The 20,071-nt window shown below is 67.5% G+C and overlaps 3 protein-coding genes across 11 annotated transcripts in view; all 3 read right to left on the bottom strand.

The window, feature by feature from the left end:
- Positions 1-3,405, bottom strand: part of GNG7 (G protein subunit gamma 7) — a 68,077-nt gene extending 64,672 nt beyond the window's left edge. Inside the window, exon 1 of the mRNA XM_083811162.1 lies at positions 3,287-3,405. The gene's annotated coding sequence lies outside the window, so the exon portion shown is untranslated. The remainder of the gene's footprint in view (positions 1-3,286) is intronic.
- Positions 3,406-7,210: 3,805 nt separating this feature from the next.
- On the bottom strand, positions 7,211-10,716 carry DIRAS1 (DIRAS family GTPase 1). The gene is made up of 2 exons (XM_083811161.1): positions 10,600-10,716; positions 7,211-8,839 (listed from the first exon to the last, which is right to left on the bottom strand). The coding sequence occupies exon 2, from the start codon at positions 8,813-8,815 to the stop codon at positions 8,219-8,221; it is 597 nt and encodes a 198-aa protein (XP_083667287.1). The 5' UTR covers positions 8,816-8,839; positions 10,600-10,716; the 3' UTR covers positions 7,211-8,218.
- A 1,514-nt stretch (positions 10,717-12,230) lies between these two features.
- SLC39A3 (solute carrier family 39 member 3) lies at positions 12,231-19,181 on the bottom strand. 9 transcript variants are annotated; one of them, XM_083811137.1, is made up of 6 exons: positions 19,114-19,166; positions 17,985-18,066; positions 17,313-17,668; positions 16,676-16,728; positions 15,709-15,976; positions 12,231-15,099 (listed from the first exon to the last, which is right to left on the bottom strand). In XM_083811137.1, exons 5-6 carry the CDS (start codon positions 15,913-15,915, stop codon positions 14,365-14,367), a joined length of 942 nt encoding a protein of 313 aa, XP_083667263.1. In that variant the 5' UTR covers positions 15,916-15,976; positions 16,676-16,728; positions 17,313-17,668; positions 17,985-18,066; positions 19,114-19,166; the 3' UTR covers positions 12,231-14,364. The 9 variants fall into 9 exon arrangements, with proteins under 9 accessions (XP_083667263.1, XP_083667264.1, XP_083667262.1 ...); XM_083811138.1 differs by having other exon boundaries at positions 17,601-17,668; XM_083811136.1 differs by having other exon boundaries at positions 16,071-17,668.
- Positions 19,182-20,071: the final 890 nt, after the last annotated feature.

The following is a 20,071-nucleotide window of genomic DNA, read 5'->3' as shown; positions in this document are numbered from 1 at the left end:
ACAATGCCCCGCTTGTTCGGGCGTTTCAATAAGGGGCCTTTTAGCAGGACGCGCGGATGATGGCAGGGGACGCGTAGATGGCAGCAGCAAAATCTGCACGGCCAGAGCTGGCACCGAGGGATGGGGCAGAGCCACCCGAAATGAGCTGCTGCTTACACGAGGCCACCGCAGCCTGGCGCTTGCAGCAGGCAGCCCAAAAGCAAGGTCCAGCCCCTCCAGCCCCTCGCCTGTTAAGTTCCAGCCATTTATTTCTAAATGCAAACCGAGCAGGTAAACGTGAAACGCTGATTTTTTTTTAAAGTCTCTGCAGTTTCGCTGGTTTGTCCTGACTGTAACAGCGGTCAAGCCACGCCGCGGGAGGGAATTGTATTTACGTTGTCCTTTAGTTTTGCTCCCTTCCCATTTTTGTTTCTCCTGGCACTCTGCACGCCGAGCTAGGAAACCCGTAACGGGGAACGGGAACACGTCCCATCAGCTCCCCTGCCCTGCGGGCAGCTAACCGCCACGCGTGCTGCCCCTCGCTCCATCCTCCTGCACGACTCCTGCTCCGTAACTGAACGCATTAAATAACGCGAATGGTATTTGAGCAGCAGCAGAGGTGCTACAGAGAGCTCTCCACTCCAGAGCTCGCTTACCTCCGCATCCCCATCCCTCTGCCTCCTCGTAGAGGTGGGGAAAGCAGCGCCGGAGCCGTCGCAGCCGGAGGGCAGGACCGCGACGGGCAGCCCTGCCCAACAGCTTTACCTTGGGGGCTCAGCACCCGACTTCAGACCACACCACCGACCCTGCACCAGCATCCTATCGCCCCCTTTTCTCTCGCTCTGCCCTCCCCGCGCCAGAACCCCCAGACGGCTACAGCCCACCTCCCTGCTCTGTACACAACCGCCGATTCGGGGTCACCCTGCCCCGTTCCCGAGCACCGACGCAGCGGGGCTGCCGTCCCCACTGGCCGGCCTCGCTGCTCCCCGCAGCCTCCTGACGAGCAGCACCAAAACCCCCGTGATTCCTGAGCCGTCCGGAGCCCACACGAGTGCAGGAGAACCGAACCAAACCCTCCTTCGGATCCGAGCTCCATCGCTGAAGGGGCAGAAGAAGGCGCTTGGGAAACGACAGCTCGAGCCCTGCCCTTCGCCACCTCCTCCCGAAGGCGCCAAAGAAAACTTCCCCCCTGCTCCCGGCTGAGCAGCGACTTCCAGCGCCCCACCAAACGGGGTTTGACGGCAACTCGCGGGCGCAGGAGGAGGGCGCCCGCCTCCCCTCCGAGCCCCGGCAGGCGAACGCGCTCCGGGGCAGCGCGGTTATCTCCAGCGGGCAGATAAGGAAGCGAGGCAGGAAGGCACAAGTTGGGCCGGCCGCGGGGGGGAAGTGCGAGAGCGGGGAACAAACCTCGGAGCCCTGAGTCACCGGCCCCCGGTGCCGCTCTCTCCGCGCCCGGCTGAGCCGAGGCGCACTGCTCTCCCGGTGCCCGCCGGGGACGACGCCTCGCCGAGGCAGCTCCCCGTGTCACGGAGCGCTGATTACCTGCAGCAATGCCGGTTCGGTGCTGAGGCAGGAGGGGAACCGGCAGCTCCGTGTCAAGGCGCCTCCTGGGTCGGTCGCTAAATCCCCCAGCAATCCCCCGAAGGGCGATTCCCCTTCGTCCCGCAGCTGCGGGCGGCGGAAGGGAACCGACCCCTCGGACGACAAGCCCTGCTTCAACGCATCGATACAGATTTTGGGTTGTGCTTTCCCCTAGGCTGGCTGGAAACCAGAGCGGGACCGACGGGGCCGAGGGCTCCCGTGGGCCTGTTTTCGGGCCACGTGCTGACCTGGAGCCCAGACTTGGGCGCCCTGCGCAGCGCAAGGCCAGCAGCGGGCGAGACCCCGCGGGACGAAGGCCTTCCCCCGGTGCTATACGCTTCGCAGGAGAGCGGCTCGTTAGGGAAACCCAGCAATTACCTAAAAGGCCTCAAGTTTACTCACGGGCTCCGACTAAAGATCAAGTTACCGACTTCTGCGGCGTACCGCAGGTCGGCTCGCCCGCCGGTAGCGATGGCCGCAGCGGCCAGGTCAGCTTCGCGAGGAGGCCGCAGCCACAAACGACCCCGAAGGCTGCCAGTTTTCCCCCAGAAAAAACACATTAAATGCGACCCAGCACCCTAAAACCCGCAAGTTTTCCCCTCCTTTACAAGCAGAGGGCGAGGAGCGGCTCCGAGCGGCCGCAGCGCCCGGCGTTTCTTTGTGCTCACGGCCGCAGGTGGGGGCCGGGGCCACATCTGGGGGCACCCCGCTGGGGGCACCGCGTGTCCCCCCGTGTCCCCGCTGCCGGGGGGGGCTGTAGGGGACCCAAGGGCGGGCCTCGGGTGCCCAGCGGGTCCAGACCCCGCTCCTGGGCCTCCTACGGGGCACCTGCGGCTCGTTTGTCCTGATTAGTAATAATGAGGGGGGGGGGAGAGGGGGGCAGAGGGGCTCCTGCCTTTGTCTGCGGCACCAGGAGCGCGGCTACCCCCCTTTTGGGGTCTCACACCACAACACCCCCCAAGCACTGACCCCCACCAGACCCCCCCCGCCACAGGACCCCCCCCCCCGCCATGGGACCCCCCCTTGCTTTCCACCCCGACCCCCCGCAGCCCCCCCTGTACCGAGGCGCCCCCAACTCACACAGATGTGACCCCACCAGGGGGCATCGCCCCCCCCCCCAGCCCCAAGGGGGGGCTCTGGCGCCGTGCCCCGCCAGACCCCCCCCCACCGCCGGGTCCCAAACCCCCGTGGGTTCCAAGCGCCCCACGCACCCCCCTCCCAGCCCCCCCCCCCCCTTCCCAAAGACCCTGGGACCCCAGCAGAGCCCCCCCCCTCCCCAAAAGCACCCCTACACCCTCCCATTGACCCCCCCCGTGACCCCCCCACCCCAGACCCCCTCCCCTTAACCCCTCCCCCCTCCCTCAACCTCCAGCACCCCCAGGGCCCCCCCCACCCCCCCCAGACCTCCCCCGACCCCCAACCCCAACCCCCCCCAGCCCCCCCCAGCCCCCCCCTCAAGCCCCCAAGCCCCCCCCCGGCCCCCCAGCGCCCCCCCCCAAGCCCCCCAACCTCCCCATTAGCCCCCCCCAAAACCCCTTAGCCCCCTCCCCACCTGCCCGGTGCCCCCCCCTCCCCAACCCCCCCCCCGTTCCTCCCCCCTCCCCCCTCCCCCCCCACGACCCCCCCGTCCACCGGGCCCTCGGCCCGGGGGCTCCGCCAGGCCGCGGCCTGCACCGCCCCCCCCGCCCCCCCCCCCAGCCGGTTTGCCCCCCCCACGGCTCCTCACCGGTCCCGGGGGGGCCGCGCACCGGGGGGCACCGGGGGGGGGGGGGGGAGGCGCCGCCGCCGCCGGAGCCAGCAGCCGCTGCCGCGCAACGCAGCTTGCTGGGCGGCCCCGCCGGGCGCGGGCAGGGCGGGGGCGCCCGGCCGCCCCGCCGCTGACGGGCAGCGACGTCAGCCAATGGGAGAGCTCGGAGCGGGGCGCGCGGGGAGGAGGAGGCGGGGCGAGGAGCGGCCAGCAGGTTAGGGTGAGGCGGCGGCGCGGGGAAGGGAGGGGGAGGGAGGGAGGGGGCGGGGGGTTGGGGAGCGGCGGGGCGGGTGGCCAATGGGAGCGCGGGGCGGGGGGAGGGGGCGGGGCTATGTAAATGAGAGCGTTAATATTAATGAGGGGGGTGCCGGGGGGGGGGGCAGCAGCCCAGGGTGCCCCCAAATCCCGGTGGTGCCCCCCCAAAATCCCAGTGCCGCCCCCCCAGAATCGCAGTGCTGACCCCCAAAATCCCAGTGCTGCCCCCTCCCAAATCCCAGTGCCCCCCTAAAATCCCAGTGCTGCCCCCCCCAAATCCCGGTGCCCCCCCTACATCCTGGTATTGACCCCCAAATCCCAATGTCCCCCCCCCCAGAACCCATTTGCTGCCCCCCCCCCCCACCCCCCAAATCCCAACACTGCCCCCGGTCCCAGTCATTCTCTCCCCAAAATCCCAGTGCCCCCCTAAAATCCCAGTGTCTGCCCCCCAAATCCTAGTACTGCTCCCCCAAATCCCAATACTGCGCCCCCCGATCCCAGTGCCACCCCCAAAAATCCCAGTGCCCCCCCCAAATTCCCAGTCCTGACCCCCCCCCCAAATCCCAATACTGCCCTCCGATCCCAATGCCACCCCCCCCCCCAAACCCCAGCGCCACCCCCCCACATCCCGGCGCTGCCCTGCCCGCTGCCCCCACGGCCACTCTGAGCCCCTGGGGGGGGGGGACATTGGCTGGGGGGGGATGCTCAGCACATGCCCGTGTCCCCCCCCACCACCACCCTGTGCCCCCACTGGGCCCGGTGGGCAGCAGCGGGGCCGTGGGTGCAGGATCGGTGCTCAGGGTGCAGGGCCCCCACCGCAGACCCCAGCCCGGGACCCCCCCATCTCTCGTACTGCAGCCGGGGGGGGGCCTCATGCTTGGCTTCGCCTCGTGCCCCCCCCTCCTGCACAGGCCCCCCCCAGGGAGAGGAAGGGCTGCGGGCCCCTTCCTCGTCCTTCTGAGTCACCATTGCCCGGCCTCCGGCTCCTCCTGCCTTCCTGACTGCCCTGGGGGGGGTGTGGAGGGGGGGGGCAGAAATCCAGCTGGACCCCCCCCCCGCCACCCGGTGCCCCCCAGCACCGCAGGGCAGCCGGGCTCCCTCGCCTCGCACCAACGCAGGAGGGGACCCGCAGCCCCCCCCCAGCACCGGGGGCTGAGCCGCCCGCAGCCCCCAACCAACCCCCCCCCGTGGTTTTACAGCGGGGGGGGGGACAAGGGGAAAATCCCGGCGGGTGAATCAGCGGCGGGCGGCAGTCACGGGGCGCAGGAAGCCCGGCGGCCCCCCCCCACAATGCCCTGAATCGGGGCTGTGGTTCCCCGGCCACCGGGGCCTGGCTCGAGGTGCAGCGAGGAGCACGGCCCCGGGGGGCACGCGGGGGGTGGGGGCCGTGTTCTTGGGGTGCACCAGTATGCACCAGTATGCACCAGTTGCCACTGGAGAAGCAGTGGTGTGAAGCGCTGGGCGTTCGCAGCCCGGTGTTCGGGTTGCGGAGCGCTAATCCCGTTAGCGGGCAGCAGGCCGATTCCCCTAATCCCGTTTGCGCCCATATGGCTCCGCCACCCTGCGGCTCCAGCCACACGCCGGGGGGGGGGGGGGGCCTGGTGTGACACCCCCCTCCGGCCCCGGAGCTCTTTGTGGGTCTCAAAACCGACCGAATTTATTTTTGGCTGCTCGTGGATCAGGAATCGAGGGGCCGCGCCAGCCCCCGGGTGCTGCCTCCCGCAGGTTTGGGGGGGCTCGGGGTGCCCCCAGCCCAAGGGCACAGGGGGCAGAGCCGCCCCGGCCCTCCCGCGAGCCAGAGACCATCGCTGGGAGCAGGGGCACCCCGAGGGACCAGGAGCACCCCGAGGGACCAGGAGCACCCCGAGGGATGTCCCAAGGAGCACCCCACGGGACCAGGAGCACCCCGAGGGGCGTCCCAAGGAGCACCCTGATGGACACCCCGAGGGACACCCCCCAGCTTCAGCAGGACCACGGCCCCCCGGGGCAGCAGCCCCCAGTTCTGCCCAGTTTGTCCCCAAAGAGCCTTTCGTCCCCCTCGTGTTGCCCCGGGGATGCTGAGACCTGGCCCAAGGCCACGGACACGGGGAGGAGCGTGCCGTGGGGTGCCGCGGGGTGCTGTGGGGTGCCATGCCGTGCCGTTCCGTGCCGTGCCGTGTCCCTAATGCCCGAGCCCGTTTCCATCTCCCGCAGTTCGGCCCCACACGGTGCTTTGATGTTGGAGGAGGAAAAACTAAGCCAGGACGGGGGGGGGGCGGGGGGGGGGCCTGGTCCAGGCCCCTCTTTCTGCTTCCATTTGGAGGTGGAAACGGAACATGGGGGAGAGGCTGGTACGGGAACGGGGGGGACGAGGGGCACAGGAACGGGGGCAGGACTTCCAGATTTTGTCCCCAGGCTGAACACGCAGCAGGGCGGCTGTAACCCTGGGTGGCTTTTGGTGCACGAGACCCGATTTGGGGATTTTTGACCCCCCCCCCATGGATACCTGTGAGCATTGCAGCCGGGCCCAGGCCTCCGCCACCCCGGGGGTCCCAGCGGGTGGGGACCAGCACCGGGTGTCCCCGTGCCCCCATGCGCCCGTCCCGCTCACCTGCTGGGACACGGGGCACGGGAGCGGTTCCCACGGCTGGTGCCAGGGCGCTGTGACACCCCCTGGGTGCCGTGACATCCCCGGGGCGCCGTGCCTGTCCCCATGGTGCTGACTGACCCCGCGGACCCGTGAGCGTCCTGGCAGAGCTGTGCCTGTCCCTGTGGAGCCGTGGCATCCCTGCAGGGCTGTGACAACCCCACGGGGCCATGACATCCCCACGGGGCCATGACATCCCCATGGGGCCGTGACATCCCTGCAGGGCCGTGAAAACCCCATGGGGCCGTGACATCCCCGCAGGGCTGTGACATCCCCACGGGGCCGGGCCATGACAACCCCACAGAGCCGTGGCATCCCCATGGGGCCGTGACATCCCTGCAGTGCCGTGACATCCCCACGGAGCCGTGGCATCCCCACGGGGCCGTGACAACCCCATGGAGCCGTGACATCCCTGCAGGGCCATGACATCCCTGTGGGGCTGTGACATCCCCACGGAGCCACGGCATCCCCACGGGGCCGTGGCATCCCCACGGGGCTGTGACATCCCCACGGGGCTGTGACAACCCCACGGAGCCGTGGCATCCCCACGGGGCCGTGCCATCCCCCTAGAGCCGTGCCCTTGCCGAGGCCCTTGCGGCCCGTGCGGCCCCGCTCCCCCCCCAGTCCCCCCGCCCGCACCCGCGTGCCCACGCGGCCGCAGCGCCCGGGGAGCAGATGGTTGCCGTGGCAACTGGCACGATGATGATGATGATGATGATGATGATGATGATGATGATGATGATGACGCAGGCCCCGCGCTCCCACCCCCTCCCCACGGGGACGCCAGCCCCGCGCTGGCAGCGGGGGGGCACCCACCGGCGGCCCCCCCATGCGCGGGCACGCGGGTGCGCACGGCGAGCGCTCGTGCACGCACACACCTGCACAGGCACACGCACGCACACACGTGCACGCACACACGCACGCATTGCACACCCCCTTATCTCCCCTTTTCCCCCCCCCAGGGGCTCACCGCAGGGCCCGAGCCCCCCCGGTCCGGCCGCTCCGCGGGGACGCGGGAGCGTTTCTCATCTCTTTATTGAAGGAAGACTATTTCTAGAATAAAGGCTACATCGTCACGTCACCTCGTCCCTTGGTCGGTCGGGTCGTGTTGTAAAACGCCGGGGGAGCGGGGAGCGGGCGCAGCACTGGGGGGGTGGGGGGGGGGGCCGCCCCGCTCTTGGCACCCCCGCGGCGTGGGGGCTGCACGGCCCCGGGGCAGGGGGAGCGGGGCCGGAGCGAGGGGCGAACCCCGCAGGGACGGGGGGGGGCTGCTGGCGGCGCGGGGGCCCCGCTCCGGCCGGGGGGGAACAAGCTGGGGCTCCGTGGGGTGCTGGGGATGGGGGGGGGGGGCTGCAGGAGAGGGGGGGACCCCGACCGCATCACGGCCGGTGGGGGTTTTGGGGGGGGGGGCTCCGCATCCGAGCTCGCCAGGATTGTGCTGGGTCAGGACCTCGGTCGGACCCGATGCTTTGTGCTTGGGCTGGCGGCTCCGGGCTGCGGGGGGCAGGGGGGGGCCGGCGCTGGGGATGGGGCTGGGGGCTCTGCGGGCAGCGGGGTGCAGCTGGGGGGGCTCCTGCCCAGGGAAGAGCACAGCAAGGGGCACGGGGAGAGCCCGGGAGTGGTGTGACTGTCACCTGGGGGGTGACACCGCCACCCCTGCCTTGCACCGTCCTGCTCATGCACGGGGACCGAGGTGGGCTGGGGGGGCCAGGACCTGGTCCGTGGCCCCGGGCTCTGCTCCCGGCGGGGTCCCCACGCGCCGCCCCCGTCCCCGTGTGCCGGTGTCCGGTTGTGCTGCGGTGTGCGGACGCGTGCCCGGCCTCGTGTCCCCGTCCATGTCCCCACGGGTCCATGGCCCAGCCCCGCCGTCGCCCCCCAGACCTGGGGCCGCCAACCCGCCGCAGCCTCCCCGCACGGCCACGGCGAGCGCGGGGAGGGCGAGGGGACGGCCCCGCTGCGACGCCGATGTCCGGCCGTGGGGGGGGGGAGGGAGGGGAGACCGGGGGGGGCGCGCGGGCCAGTCCGGGGCTCTACATGACGCTGCACTTCCCCTTGATTTTGTCTGTCCTCTTCTGCTTGCTGGAGCGCTTGCCGTCGATGGTGAGGCTGACGTTCCTCCTCTTCTCCAGGTTCAGCAGCTCCTGGAAGAGCTCCTTGACGTTGTAGTTCATCTTGGCCGAGGTCTCCATGAAGGCGCACTTCCACTCCTTGGCCACGGCCTCCCCCTCTCTGCTCTCCACCTCCCGCTGGGTCTCGTCGCACTTGTTGCCCACCAGCATGATGGGGATGCTCTCCACGCTGCCCTTGATTTGCACAATCTGCTGGTAGATGGGCTTCAGCTCCTCCAGGGACTGCTTGCTGGTGACAGAGAAGACCAGGATGAAGGCATGGCCCTTGGAGATGGACAGGCGCTGCATGGCCGGGAACTGGTGGCTGCCCGTGGTGTCGGTGATCTGCAGGGTGCAGACGCTCTTGTCGCAGCTGATCACCTGGCGGTAGGTGTCCTCGATGGTGGGGATGTAGGTGTCCCGGAACGTCCCCTTCACGAAGCGCAGCACCAGCGAGCTCTTGCCCACGCCGCCGGCGCCGAACACCACCACCCGGTAGTCGTTGCTCTGCTCCGGCATCTTGCCCCGGAGAAGCTGCCGCCGCTGCAAGGAGAGGGCAGAGGCGCGCGTCACGGTGCCAGCGGGGGCTTCGGGACGGAAACCCCCTGCACCAGCCTGGGGGAGCAATAGGGACCCCCCAGCCCCGCAGCCCCTTGCGATCCCCCCGCTCTGACGGTGCTGACATCCCGGATAGAGCGGGGGGGTCCCGGGACCCCCCCAGTGCCGAGCCTCCCCCTGCCCTTGGGATGCCCTTGCCGGGCAGCGGGGCGGGATGGCGCTGGCCCGCCCGCCCGGGGTGCAGCAGCTCTCGCTATTTTTACCAGCCCCCCCATGCTGCGGCCATATGGCCGAGCCGCGGCCACCGGCGCAGCAGCTGCGGCCAAGGCTGCCAGAGGGGGGGGGTCACGGCGGGCACCCCCGGCAGCGGGAGCAGCGCCGTGGGGCAGCCCCCGGCCCAGCAAGGAGCCAGTGGCGCCCGCAGCCCCTCCGGCTCTGCCACGGCGCCGGATCTGCTGCGTAAGGAGGTGCCATTTCACGCACAGCCCTCAGCGCCTGCTGCGCTGCCCCGTGCCGTCGCTCCGCTCCGCTCCCAGCCCGGGGACAGAGCGGGGCTGCAGGCACCGGGGGACGGTGACACACGGCCACGGGTGACACACGGCCACGGGCTCGTGGCCTGCCAGGTCCCCACGAGATGTCTCCGCGCGTGCAGGAGCATCTTGGCTCCCCAGGCAGAGCGTGATGGTTTGGAGACGTTAAGGCTGCCGTGGGGCTGCGTTCCCAAAGGAGCCATCCCAAAGGCACTCGGAGGGATGGGAACGGGCACCTGAGCAGGGCACCAGGGCACGGTTTGGGTTCGGATGGCTGGGTTTGGGGTCAGGTCTGTCCTGCTCCCATGGGTGCCCCAGCTCCCTTGGCCCCGCGCGCATCCAGGGGACCCCGCAGGCCCCCGGTGCCCCAGCACGTCCCCAGGCACCCGGGCGCGCACGTGGCTGGGGCAGGAGCCCATCGCCGTGGCCTTGGCACCGAGGAGCCCGTCCCGCTTTGGGTCCTGCAGCACGGGGCAGGAAAATGCCCCCGTGGGTCCGGAGGCGTCGTGGGCACGCGGACACGGAGCAGAGGCCGTGGCTGAGCCGGTGCCTGGGGACGCCAGACCTCGGACCTGCCGGTCCCACCTGCCCGCGGCGCGGCCAAAGGTGCCCTCGGCCCCACTGCCACGGCGTGGGGCACTGGGGGGGCAGGATGGGGCCTCTGCAGCACCCAGGGGTGCTCCTGGGCCCAGTGGCATTGCCTGGCCCCCCATCAGCCCCTCGCTCTGTGAAAACCCCTGCTCCTGGGCATGGGGCCTGATCCTGCCGGGGCTCTGCACCCCCAGCACCCCCACGCATCCTCCAGCTCAGCGCCCCCCCAGCGCCGGGGGAGACGAACAGCGGATGTGGGGCCGGGGATGAGGGTGGAGGGAGGGAGAGGGGCAGGATGGGGAGGGAGGAGAGGGACGGGGATGAAGAGAGGGGGAGAGGGGGTGGAGGAGAGGGGGAAAGGGGATGGAGAGAGGGACGGGGAGGGAGGAGAGGGACGGGGATGGAGGAGAGGGGGACGGGGATGGAGGAGCAGCAGCAGGAGGATGCTGGAGGGGCAGGATGGGGCTGGAGGATGGGGACAGGGACGGGGACAGGGGCAGGGGCGGGTCCGGGTCCCCGCCCCGCTCCCGGCCGAACCCTGCCCTTGCCGGGGGCCCCCCCCGCCCGCCCCCCGGCCCCGTTCCCGGTCCCCCCGCGGGGCGCATTGCGGTGCCGCCGCCTCACCGTGTCCTGCCCGGGATCCGCCCTTGGCTGCGGGCTGCGCGGCGGCCTCAGCGCATGGCCCGGCCCGGCCCGGCGCGGTCCCGGCGCGGCGGCTCCGGTCCGCCCGGCTCGGCTCGGTTCGGCTCGGTACGGCCCGGCCCGGCCCGGTCCGGCGGGGCTGGGAGCGGTGCGGCGGGGCCGGAGGGGCTTTGCACGGCTCGGCTCGGTTCGGCTCGGTTCAGCACGGCTCGGCACGGCTCGGCACGGCTCGGTGCGGTGCGGTGCGGTGCGGTGCGGCCGCCGCAGAGCCGATCCCGCCCCGCCGCCGGCCCCGCCCGCCGCGCCCGCCCCGCCGGACCCCCGCGCTCAGCCCCGAGCAGAGCGGGACCGGGACCGGGACGGGGACGGGGGGACAGCTGGGGATGGGGACGCACCGACAGGGATGGGACACACGGACAGGGACACACGGACAGGGGTGGGGACAGGAGTGGGGACAGATGGACAGGGATGGGGACAGGGACGGACGGACAGCTGGGGATGGGGACAGACCGACAGGGATGGGACACACGGATGGGGATGGGACAGACGGGGACAGGGACAGACGGACAGGGACGGGGACAGGGATGGGACACACGGACAGGGATGGGGACAGATGGCCAGGGACAGGGACACACGGACAGGGATGGGACACAGACAGCGATGGGGACAGGGACAGACGGACAGGGATGGAGACAGATGGACAGGGACAGGGATGGGACACACGGACACAGGTGGGAACAGACGGACACAGGGATGGACACGGACACACAGACAGGGACACACCGCCGCAGGGACACCTGTACGGGGACGGGGACCCCGGCAGGGGACAGGGGGACACCCGGGTGGGGACAGGGGGCTCTCGAAGCCCCCAAGGCCGTGGGCAGCGGGGCCGGGCTCTGGGGCCAGCGTCCCCCCGCTGCCCCCGGACACACCAGCACCGGGGGCTCCGTCACCGGCCCCAGGGCTCCCGGGGTCTGCAGGCCCCGCGTGGGGCCGGGGGCAGCGGTGCTGGCGGGGGGCTGCCGGGTGGCACGGCCGGGGCCTCGTGACTCCCGCTCCCTGACGAGCGGCAGCAATTAAAATCCGCAGCTGCTATTAATAGCTGCCGGCGGAGCAGCGGGGCCACGGCACCCAGCGACACGCACCCCACCGTGAACCCCCCCCCCCAGGCCACGAGCCCCCGCAGGGGGGACACCGGCCTCGTCCCGGGGGGGCCGGCAGCCGCAGCCCCCTGTCCCCGACGAGCCGCCCCGCAGCGTTATGAGCCGGCCGGGTACTACTCGTTAGAGGAAATGAATGAGTTTCCTTGATCATTTTAGCTGCGGCTCCTCCTCCGTTCATTCACTCCCCAGCTCCCCGCGACGCCTTTACGCAACGGGGGCTCTGCTGGCTGCTGCGGGGCGGCCGCGCACGCGCGGCTGCAAAGGGACGAGGCTGTGGGGATGGGGAAGGGGGCTGCACGGGGGGGCTGCACGGGGGGGCTGCTGCCCTTCCCCGCTCCCCCCAGGAGCTCGGGCACGTCCCCGGGCTGGGGCAGGGGCATCCGGGTCTGATCCGGGCACCCAGAGATGGTGGCGAGGTGGGGGGCTGTAAATAAACACGCGGCACCGACGTGGAGAGGGTCTGGGCGTTTATTGGGAGCAGCACATCAGGTTTCTTCCTCCTCCAAAGGCAGGAGCTGACTGTCAGTGACAGGCAAAGCCCCCCCTGGTGCCAGGGACCCCCCCAGCCGCGTGGCCCCCGGCCAGGCTGCTCCCTGCTCCCACACCCCATCGGGACAAAAAAAAGGTGGAAAACTGGGGATCCAGCGCGTCCCCCCAACCACCACACTGCCCACAGCCGCCCCACCTGCCATGGGGGGCAGCGGTGATGCTCTGTGAGACCCCCCCGCCCCCCCAGCTGGGGGAAGGACCCCTACAAATAGAGCCAGTAGCTGCGAAAACAAAACGGCACGGGAGATGGAGGCAGAAAAAAAGGATCCAGCACCCCCCCTGCCCGGGACGAGCGGCGGTCGGTGAGCAGCAGAAAGCAGCAGGCCCCGGGCTGCTGGGGGAGGTGAAATAACACACACAGGTTCACCACGTCGAGGCAAATTACATTCTCGTCAGGCCCTGCTAATTTGTGTCATCGGAGGCCCAAAATAACCCTCCCTCCCCCCTACCCCCCCCATCTTCCCGCTCCAGGTTTTTCAAAGCAAGATTAATTGACTTTGGTACGTGGCAGCAATTAACACGCCGCGCACCAGGCCCTGTCGGATGATCCCCATCAGCTTCCATATGCTGCAGCGGTGCCAACCGCTGCTCCAAGATGCCGTTTCACAGCCTCCCCGCTCCTCCTCGCTTGCAGCAGGGGCTGCGCCGCGGCTCGGCCGGCTCCATGTCGTTATAATTCCATCAGCGCCTGCAGAAGCTCTGCTCTGCCTGGGGGAGCTGCGGCAGGAGCGATGGCCACGTCTAATTAAAATGCATCCCCTGCGAGGAGGAGCAGCGTGGCCGAGGGGGGGGAGCGGAGGGGGCGCGCTCCTGCCGCCAGCCTCTGATCCGAGCTCCCGAACACGAGGGATCGCCACGGGATCCAGGCACACCGAGCTCCCCCGGGGACGCGCCTCGGAGGCGCAGCGAGCTCGGCTTGTGCGCAGTCAGATGGCGGCTGCCTTAATCAGCCCTGCGGCTCACGAACCCCGGGGGGGGGGGGGAAAGAGATTTCTCCTCTTTTTCCTTTGAAAACCCCGGCAGAACGCCCTGCACAGCCGCCGCCACGCGGCTCGCGCGTCGCCCAGGCGCGGGAGCCCGCTGCCAGCCGGGGCTGGGGCCGGGGAGCAGCCCTGCGGCTGCGCCTGGTGGAGGCCGCTCGACCCATTTCACTGCAGACGATCCGAACGCGAGCGCTTGCCCTGAAATATTAACGCTGGAAATTGCTGCCGCCCGTTTCTTAGGCGCTAATGGATCCCGGGCTTCAGGTACGGACGCGAGAGCTCTCCAGCGATGCGTTAACGCGGCTGCAGGTTTCCTTCAGGGAGCGCGCAACGCACGGATGAGGCGAGGAGAAGGAAGCACGGGACGGGGCACGGCCCAGCCTCGTTTCTGCCATTAATCACTCCGAGAAAGAAAAGCTCCCGGAGCCATTTGCGGGTTAAAATGGAAGCTCGGCTCAGCGGGAGCTGTGGCAACGGTCACACCGAGCAGCCCCAGAAGGGATGTTATTTTTGGCAGCTATTACAACCAGGTTTTGCTCAAAACCAAGCTAGCAAAAGCAGCTTAGTGCAGCTGTGCGAGCCGCGACCCCACCTGCCTCCGACTTTATTTCGGTTACGGTTTCTCACCTCCTCAGAGCCTGGGTGTGAAGGAAGCCGAGGCTCGGCCGGAGTTTTTGCGAGGGGCGTGAGGGGAGGGAGGAAGGGGGCCGGCTGTGCAGATCAACAGGAAACGACGTGCCTGACGAGCTCTGGGAAGGCAGCCTCAGAACCAGCCTCGCAGTGTTTGTTTCCAGTGATCTCTGCACAGGCTGCTGCACCCGCAGAGCCGAGGGGCAGGGACGGCGCCTCGTGACACTCCTCGTTTTCCTCTCCCTCCGGGCGCAGAGGAGAAAATCCTCCTCCTCCTCCGGGTCAGCGCCGAAACACCTCCTGGGCTGGGATGTTTCACGTGGCTGCCGAGCTCCAGCGTCCCCCCTTGGCTGACGGCGGGCTCGTCTCGGGGCCGGCCGCAGGGGGCAGGAGGTGAGGTTGGCTCCCCGCCGCTCCCGTCCTCACCACTTGAAGAAGACCAGCCCCGCCAGAGCGGCGTAGCCCAGCACCAGGGAGAGGACCTTCAGCAGCCGATCGTTCTTGTCCTCCAGCTCCTTGGCCAGGACCTCAAAGAAGGTGATGAAGAGGAAAGTTCCCCCCGCGACGCCTTGCAGGAGCAGCGAGGCGATGTTGCTGGCGGCGCTCTGGGCGCTCTCGATCCCCATCCCGATGCTGATGCCCAGGGGGATCATCAGGCTCACCGTCACGGCCACCTTCGCCGCGTCCTTCATGGGCAGCGAGGCCTTGGCCATGCTGACGCCCAGCGCCACCGCCACCAGCATCTCGTGGACGGCGACGCCCAGGAACAAGCCCAGGACTTTGCCGCCTTCCTCCTGCAAGCCCAGGGCCAGTCCCTCGAAGATGGAGTGCGTGCACAAGGCAAAGACCAGGCCGACCAGCCGCAAGGGGCTGGAGCGGGAGAGCTCCTGGACGTTCAGGCCGTGGGAGTGCTGGCCGTGCTCGCCGTACAGCGTGCGCCCGCGGGACGAGGCTATGAAAGGGCTCTCATATTCTGAGTCGCTCCCGACATCTGAACCGGCGTTGAAGGTCTCCAGGTCTATGAAGGAGGGCTTTTCCTTCTGGAAGGTCAAGACGAGCTGCTCCACAAAGACCGTGACGAAGAAGCCGACCATCATGATGGTCTCAGCCACAGGGTAGTCCGTGGTCACGTTCCCCTGCTTAAGAACTTCATCCAGCTAGGACAAAGCACACAGCCCGCGGTGAATCGATCGCCTTTGGCTCTCTACAGGCACCCAGGGAGCCCTTGGGAAGCTCTCACAGTTTCCTACAAAGCCCCTTCCGGGAAGAAAGTGTCTGATGGTAGATATGAGGGGGGAAAATCTGGGCTCCGTAACAATGAACAAAGAAATATTCCTGTTGTGTGCCCACAGTGACACTAAACTCATCGGTGATGCCTTAATACCCTTGCATGCAGGCCTCAACGTAAGAAAGGGGGAAGCTATTTGCCCTCTAGCAGGGGGTTGGTGGCTCTCTGAAAGTGTTTCAAACGCTGGCTCAAGGGCAGGAGTTTGAGCCTAGCCCCAGAGGTGATGCTCAGCCTCCTCCTGCATCACAAAAGCTTTCCAAGCAGACTCAGGGAGAGCTGAAGGGGAGGCAGTGGCTGCAATCCCTGACCTGAAACACCAGAGGTTTCTGAGGGAGCTTAAGGGGTCCCTCTGGCTGGGGATGGCCCCTACACCTCCTCTCGCCCAGGGGCAGGGTTCTGGCAGCCCAGGCTGCTGCTGCTCCCTCACACAGGGTGGCACAGGCTCCCTACAGCTCCCCGGAGGCCCGCGAGCAGTTACCTTTCCTCTCACGGCCGGCAGCAAGGCGTTGAAGCAGGTGGCCAGGAAGACCCCTCCTCCGAAGGAATTGCAGAGGGCGATGACCTTCTTGGAGCGATGAGCCTTCTCGTAATCCGCCTCGATTATCTTGACGGGGAGGAGGGAGCCGGTCAGCATGAGGACGCAGATGCCCAGCAGACACAGCACTTTGGCGACCACGATCTTCATTGTGCTGCCTGGGCGGGCACCGGCAGGCAAACGGCGAGGGAGAGGGGCTCCTGGAGCAGAGCTGTGGGCAGGAGGGAAACGAGAGATTGCCCCGCGTCGGTATTTGTTGTGGAGAAGGGCACCTCGCGTCCCAAACCGCGTGCCAGCCTCCCTACCTTAACTCTCCCCCCTCACGCCCCGGAGGCAGTGGGTGGAGAGATCAGGAGGCACAAAGCTCTCACGCCACGGGGCAAAGGAACAGGCAGGGAAGAGAATTTAACTGCAGCAAACAGTGACTTGAAAATCTTGCAAGAATTGTACCGACTGCACAGAACTGGCACAGCCTCGGTCTCTTTGCAAACACCTACACGGCACCAGGCACAAACCGCTGGATCTTGCCTTAAAATCCACCCGAGCCCAGCCACAGGACCGAGGCTTTGATGTTAACCACGAGAAATGAACGTGGGCTTGAGCTGGCGGCTCTCAGTTTCACTGAGAAGTGAAATTAAAGGTCTCCCTTCAAACGTGAGGAGCAGATTCAGTCCTGAGCCACCACCGCCCTCTTGCCGGGGTGGGTCGCTGCCTCCGCGGGTGGCTGTTTGCTCTGTACCAGGAGCCAGAGGAATTTTTGGTTACTGGTCGATAGGCAGCTCTCCAAAGGGAAAACCTTTGGAGAAACCCGCTGCGGGGGTTTCTACTGTCCACAGGGCGTGACAAAAGAGAGGCAGATGGTGAGAAAAACGCAAGGTCTGAGCTGCCTAGGTCATGGCAACTGACTCACTCAGAAACGCGTTTTCCTCCAGGTTGCGTGCAGCAGCAGTTAAGCGAGTTCTCCTAGAGCCATTTAAAAAAAAATACCAGAATTAGATCTATTTTTAAAGGCATGAGCAGGTCTTTCTGCTGATGCAGGGACGAGCAGACGGCACCGCCAGTACCGGGGCTGAATCAACGCGCGGGGTGAGAGTGGTGGCACCCGCAGAGGGCCTCGCGCCTCGCCGAGGGTGCCAGACGGCCCCGAGCGCTGACGAGGTGCCACAGCTAACGAACCGCCAGGGAACGTCTCCAGCCACGCTGACGCTCGCCCCGGTGGCGGTGGACCAGGTGAGTTAATTGGATACCCGGCCACTGGAGCAGCAAATTAACTCGGATACAAAAGATTCCTGAGGCCCGAGTCTCCCTCGAGGGCTGACAGCTTTCATCACTATCAGCGGTTCTGTGCAGCGGGCTGCGTAAACGGGGATTTGATCGCAAGGGACATCGGGGCTGTGTGGCCCCACGCCTGCTGAGGGAGTTTAAGGAGCTGAAGGCCTCTTTCTGAGTTTGCTGTCGGAGCAGGAGCGAACAGAGAGGTCACGGCAGCCTGTCCGGCTGCGGCAGGCTCGGATCTCAGCTGGGCGTCCACGCAAAGCGACGCTCACCAGCAGAAAACCCAGCTCGGGTGGCGCCGATCGACTCGCTTCCCGCTGAACCCGGCAGACGAGCCGGGTCTGAACAAGCCCCGAGCCTGAAATCGTGGCGCACGCTGACAGGGCTCGCACAGCAGGCAGCCCACGCGCTGCGGCTGTGGCTGGCACTGCTGCTGACGAGGGGGGTCCCTCGGGGATGTCGGCCCCGGGCCTGTCGGCGCGGCGCCGACACGGCTGATGAGCGGCGCTGCCCTCGGAAATCACGCCGCAGCTGCAGCAGCAACAGAACAAGGGGGTCACCTCGCACGGCGACGGCGTGGCAGGGCGTTAGGGTAATCCTCTCAAGGGAAATCCCTCCAAAATGGCACCTGGTGGGGTCACAAAGCAGAAGTGAGGTCGCCTGGTATGTGAGGTGGGCACACGGCTCCCCGGAGAGGGACACCTGGAGACGGAGAGGGACACCTGGAGACGTCACTGGAGGAAAAAACCTGCTTTTCTCCACAATTCCCACCTCATCTGGAGGAAGCCTGGCTCAGAAGCTCAGTAAACCCTTAGCTTTTTCCTTTTTTTTCCCCTAGCCCAGCGAAGCCCCCAGCAAAGCGTAAAGCCTCGAGCTCCTCTGGTGCCCCGCGACCTCCGGAGGAAAGCAGCTTAGTGACAAGCGGAGCCGAGCACCGGCAATACCTCGCGCTTCTCCCGGGCTGCTCTCCCTGGCGGCTCCACGTGCAGAAGTCGGTGCCTCTAACGCCCGGACGGCCTCAGCAGCCTGAAAATTGTGTAAAAGAGAATTAACTCAGCGCTGCTTGGCTCACCATCCCACCTCGAAACGCTCGAACGGTGAGAAACGCTACGTGAAGGGGGGAGCCTCTGTGGAAAAAAAACAAAGATTTCCTTAGGTGTGAGCCCGAAAACCTCAGCTGGGTGCCCCCGCCGGCACGGGACCGGGCCTGGATCCCCCCAGAAGCCCACCCTGAGCCCCCCCCAGCCCGCTGAGACCACGCAGGGGACGCTGGAGGGGGGGTTTTGGGGAGGGGGCTTTGTCCCAGGACACGGGCACGGGCTGCTGAGACGCCCCAAAGGAGCGCGGCCGTGGGAGGAGCGTGTCCAGACCCCAAAACCCTACCGCAGCCCCCTGCCCCCCCCAGTTACCTCAGGAACAGCCCCCAGTTATCCCAGTTACCTCAATAACAGCCCCCAGTTACCGCAGTGACAGACCCCTGACCGTCCCAGTTACCCCAGGAACACCCCCTGGCCCCCAGTAACCCCCCCAGCTGCCCCAGTTACCCCAGTGACACACCCCTGACCAACCCAGTAACCCCACTTACCCACCCACCAGCCCCAGTTGCCCCAGTTAACCCCTCCTGACCGTTCCATTTGTCCCAGTTACCCCTCCTCGACCGCCCCAGTTACCCCAGTAACAGCCCCTGGTCCCCAGTTACACCCCCCTACCGTCCCAGTTACCCCAGTTACCCTAGTGACAGACCCCTGACTGCTCCAGTTCCCCCCCCAACTGCCCCAGTTCCCCCAGTAACAGCCCCCGGTCCCCAGTTACACCCCTCTACCGTCCCAGTTACCCCAGTTCCCCTCCCGTCTGCCCCAGTTACCCCAGTGATGGACCCCGGGCCCCCAGTTCCCCCCCCAACCGCCCCAGTTCCCCCAGTTCCCCACCCCTGACCGCCCCAGTTCCCCCAGTGACAGACCCCTGTCCCCCAGTTCCCCCCCAACAGCCCCGCCCCCCGCCGTTACCCCGGCAACCGCCCCCCCCGCCCGCTCCCCGTTGCCCCGGCAACGGCCCCGGCGCCCCCCCACTCACGCGCCGGCTCCCGCTCGCGCCCCGTCCAGGCGGCCCCCGCACAACGCCCGCCCCCGCTCGCGTCCGCCGCCCTCCTATTGGCTGCGGCGGGGCAGCGCGGCTGCTCATTGGCCGCGGGGGCCGCCCGTCAGCCCGCCCACGCCCTGAGGCGGGCACGCTGCCAGCGCCCCCGGGTGCGCCGCGGAACGGAGCCCGGCTGGAAACGGGGACCGCGACGGAGCGTTCCGGGGCAGCGCCGGGCCCGCAGCGCTGTCCGGTGCGGCCGGTGCTGACGGGGCCGGGCCTGCACCAGGACCGGGACCGGCACCGGGACCGGGGAGGCCTCGGCTTCCAGCAGGGCCTGGGCTGGTTTTGGTTAAAGAACCGCAGAAATCCCTTCATTAAAGCATGGTGCTAAATGCAGGGCCTAGGAGGCTGCAGGGTGAGGGGAAAATGGGTCTAAAAAATAAAAAAATCAGCTTTTTGGGATCCTAATAGCAGCTTTTTTACACAGAGGTGTAAAAAAACCATCAAGAGAGGTGAGGGAAGAGAGCTATGGGCACAACGGAGCGATCAGCGTAAGGAGCAGGGGGGAGCAGCCCTGAGGAGATACGAAAAGAAGGGGAAAAAACCATCCAGGTTTCATTATTTTAGACCATTCACAAATTTTTTTCTTTCCACCCTGTCCTATGGTCCTAAAGCTTCTCCTTTTGCTTGGTCCCAACTCTCAGTTCGCACTTAAAAGGAAGAGGGGGCAGCAGGGGAAAGAAGCAGCTCATCTCCGCTGTGCTGCATCAATACAGCGCGGTGTTTCAGCAGGAAAGGAACAAAAAAGCCCGGACGAGGCGGATAAAACACACCCAGGTGGTGCCTCACAGCCGCCAGGACACCGAGGAGGCTCTGACCCCACACAGAAACCTCCGCAGGCAGCAGCCTTGCAAACAGGCCCAGCCCCAGGTCTTGCTTCGCTCACGGGGTC

Source organism: Anser anser (assembly GCF_964211835.1).
Source record: "Anser anser genome assembly, chromosome: 25".
In the NCBI taxonomy this organism is placed as follows: Eukaryota; Metazoa; Chordata; class Aves; order Anseriformes; family Anatidae; genus Anser; species Anser anser.
The sequence above is the reverse complement of the archived record's forward strand: the minus strand, read 5'-3'. Positions and strand labels throughout refer to the sequence as shown.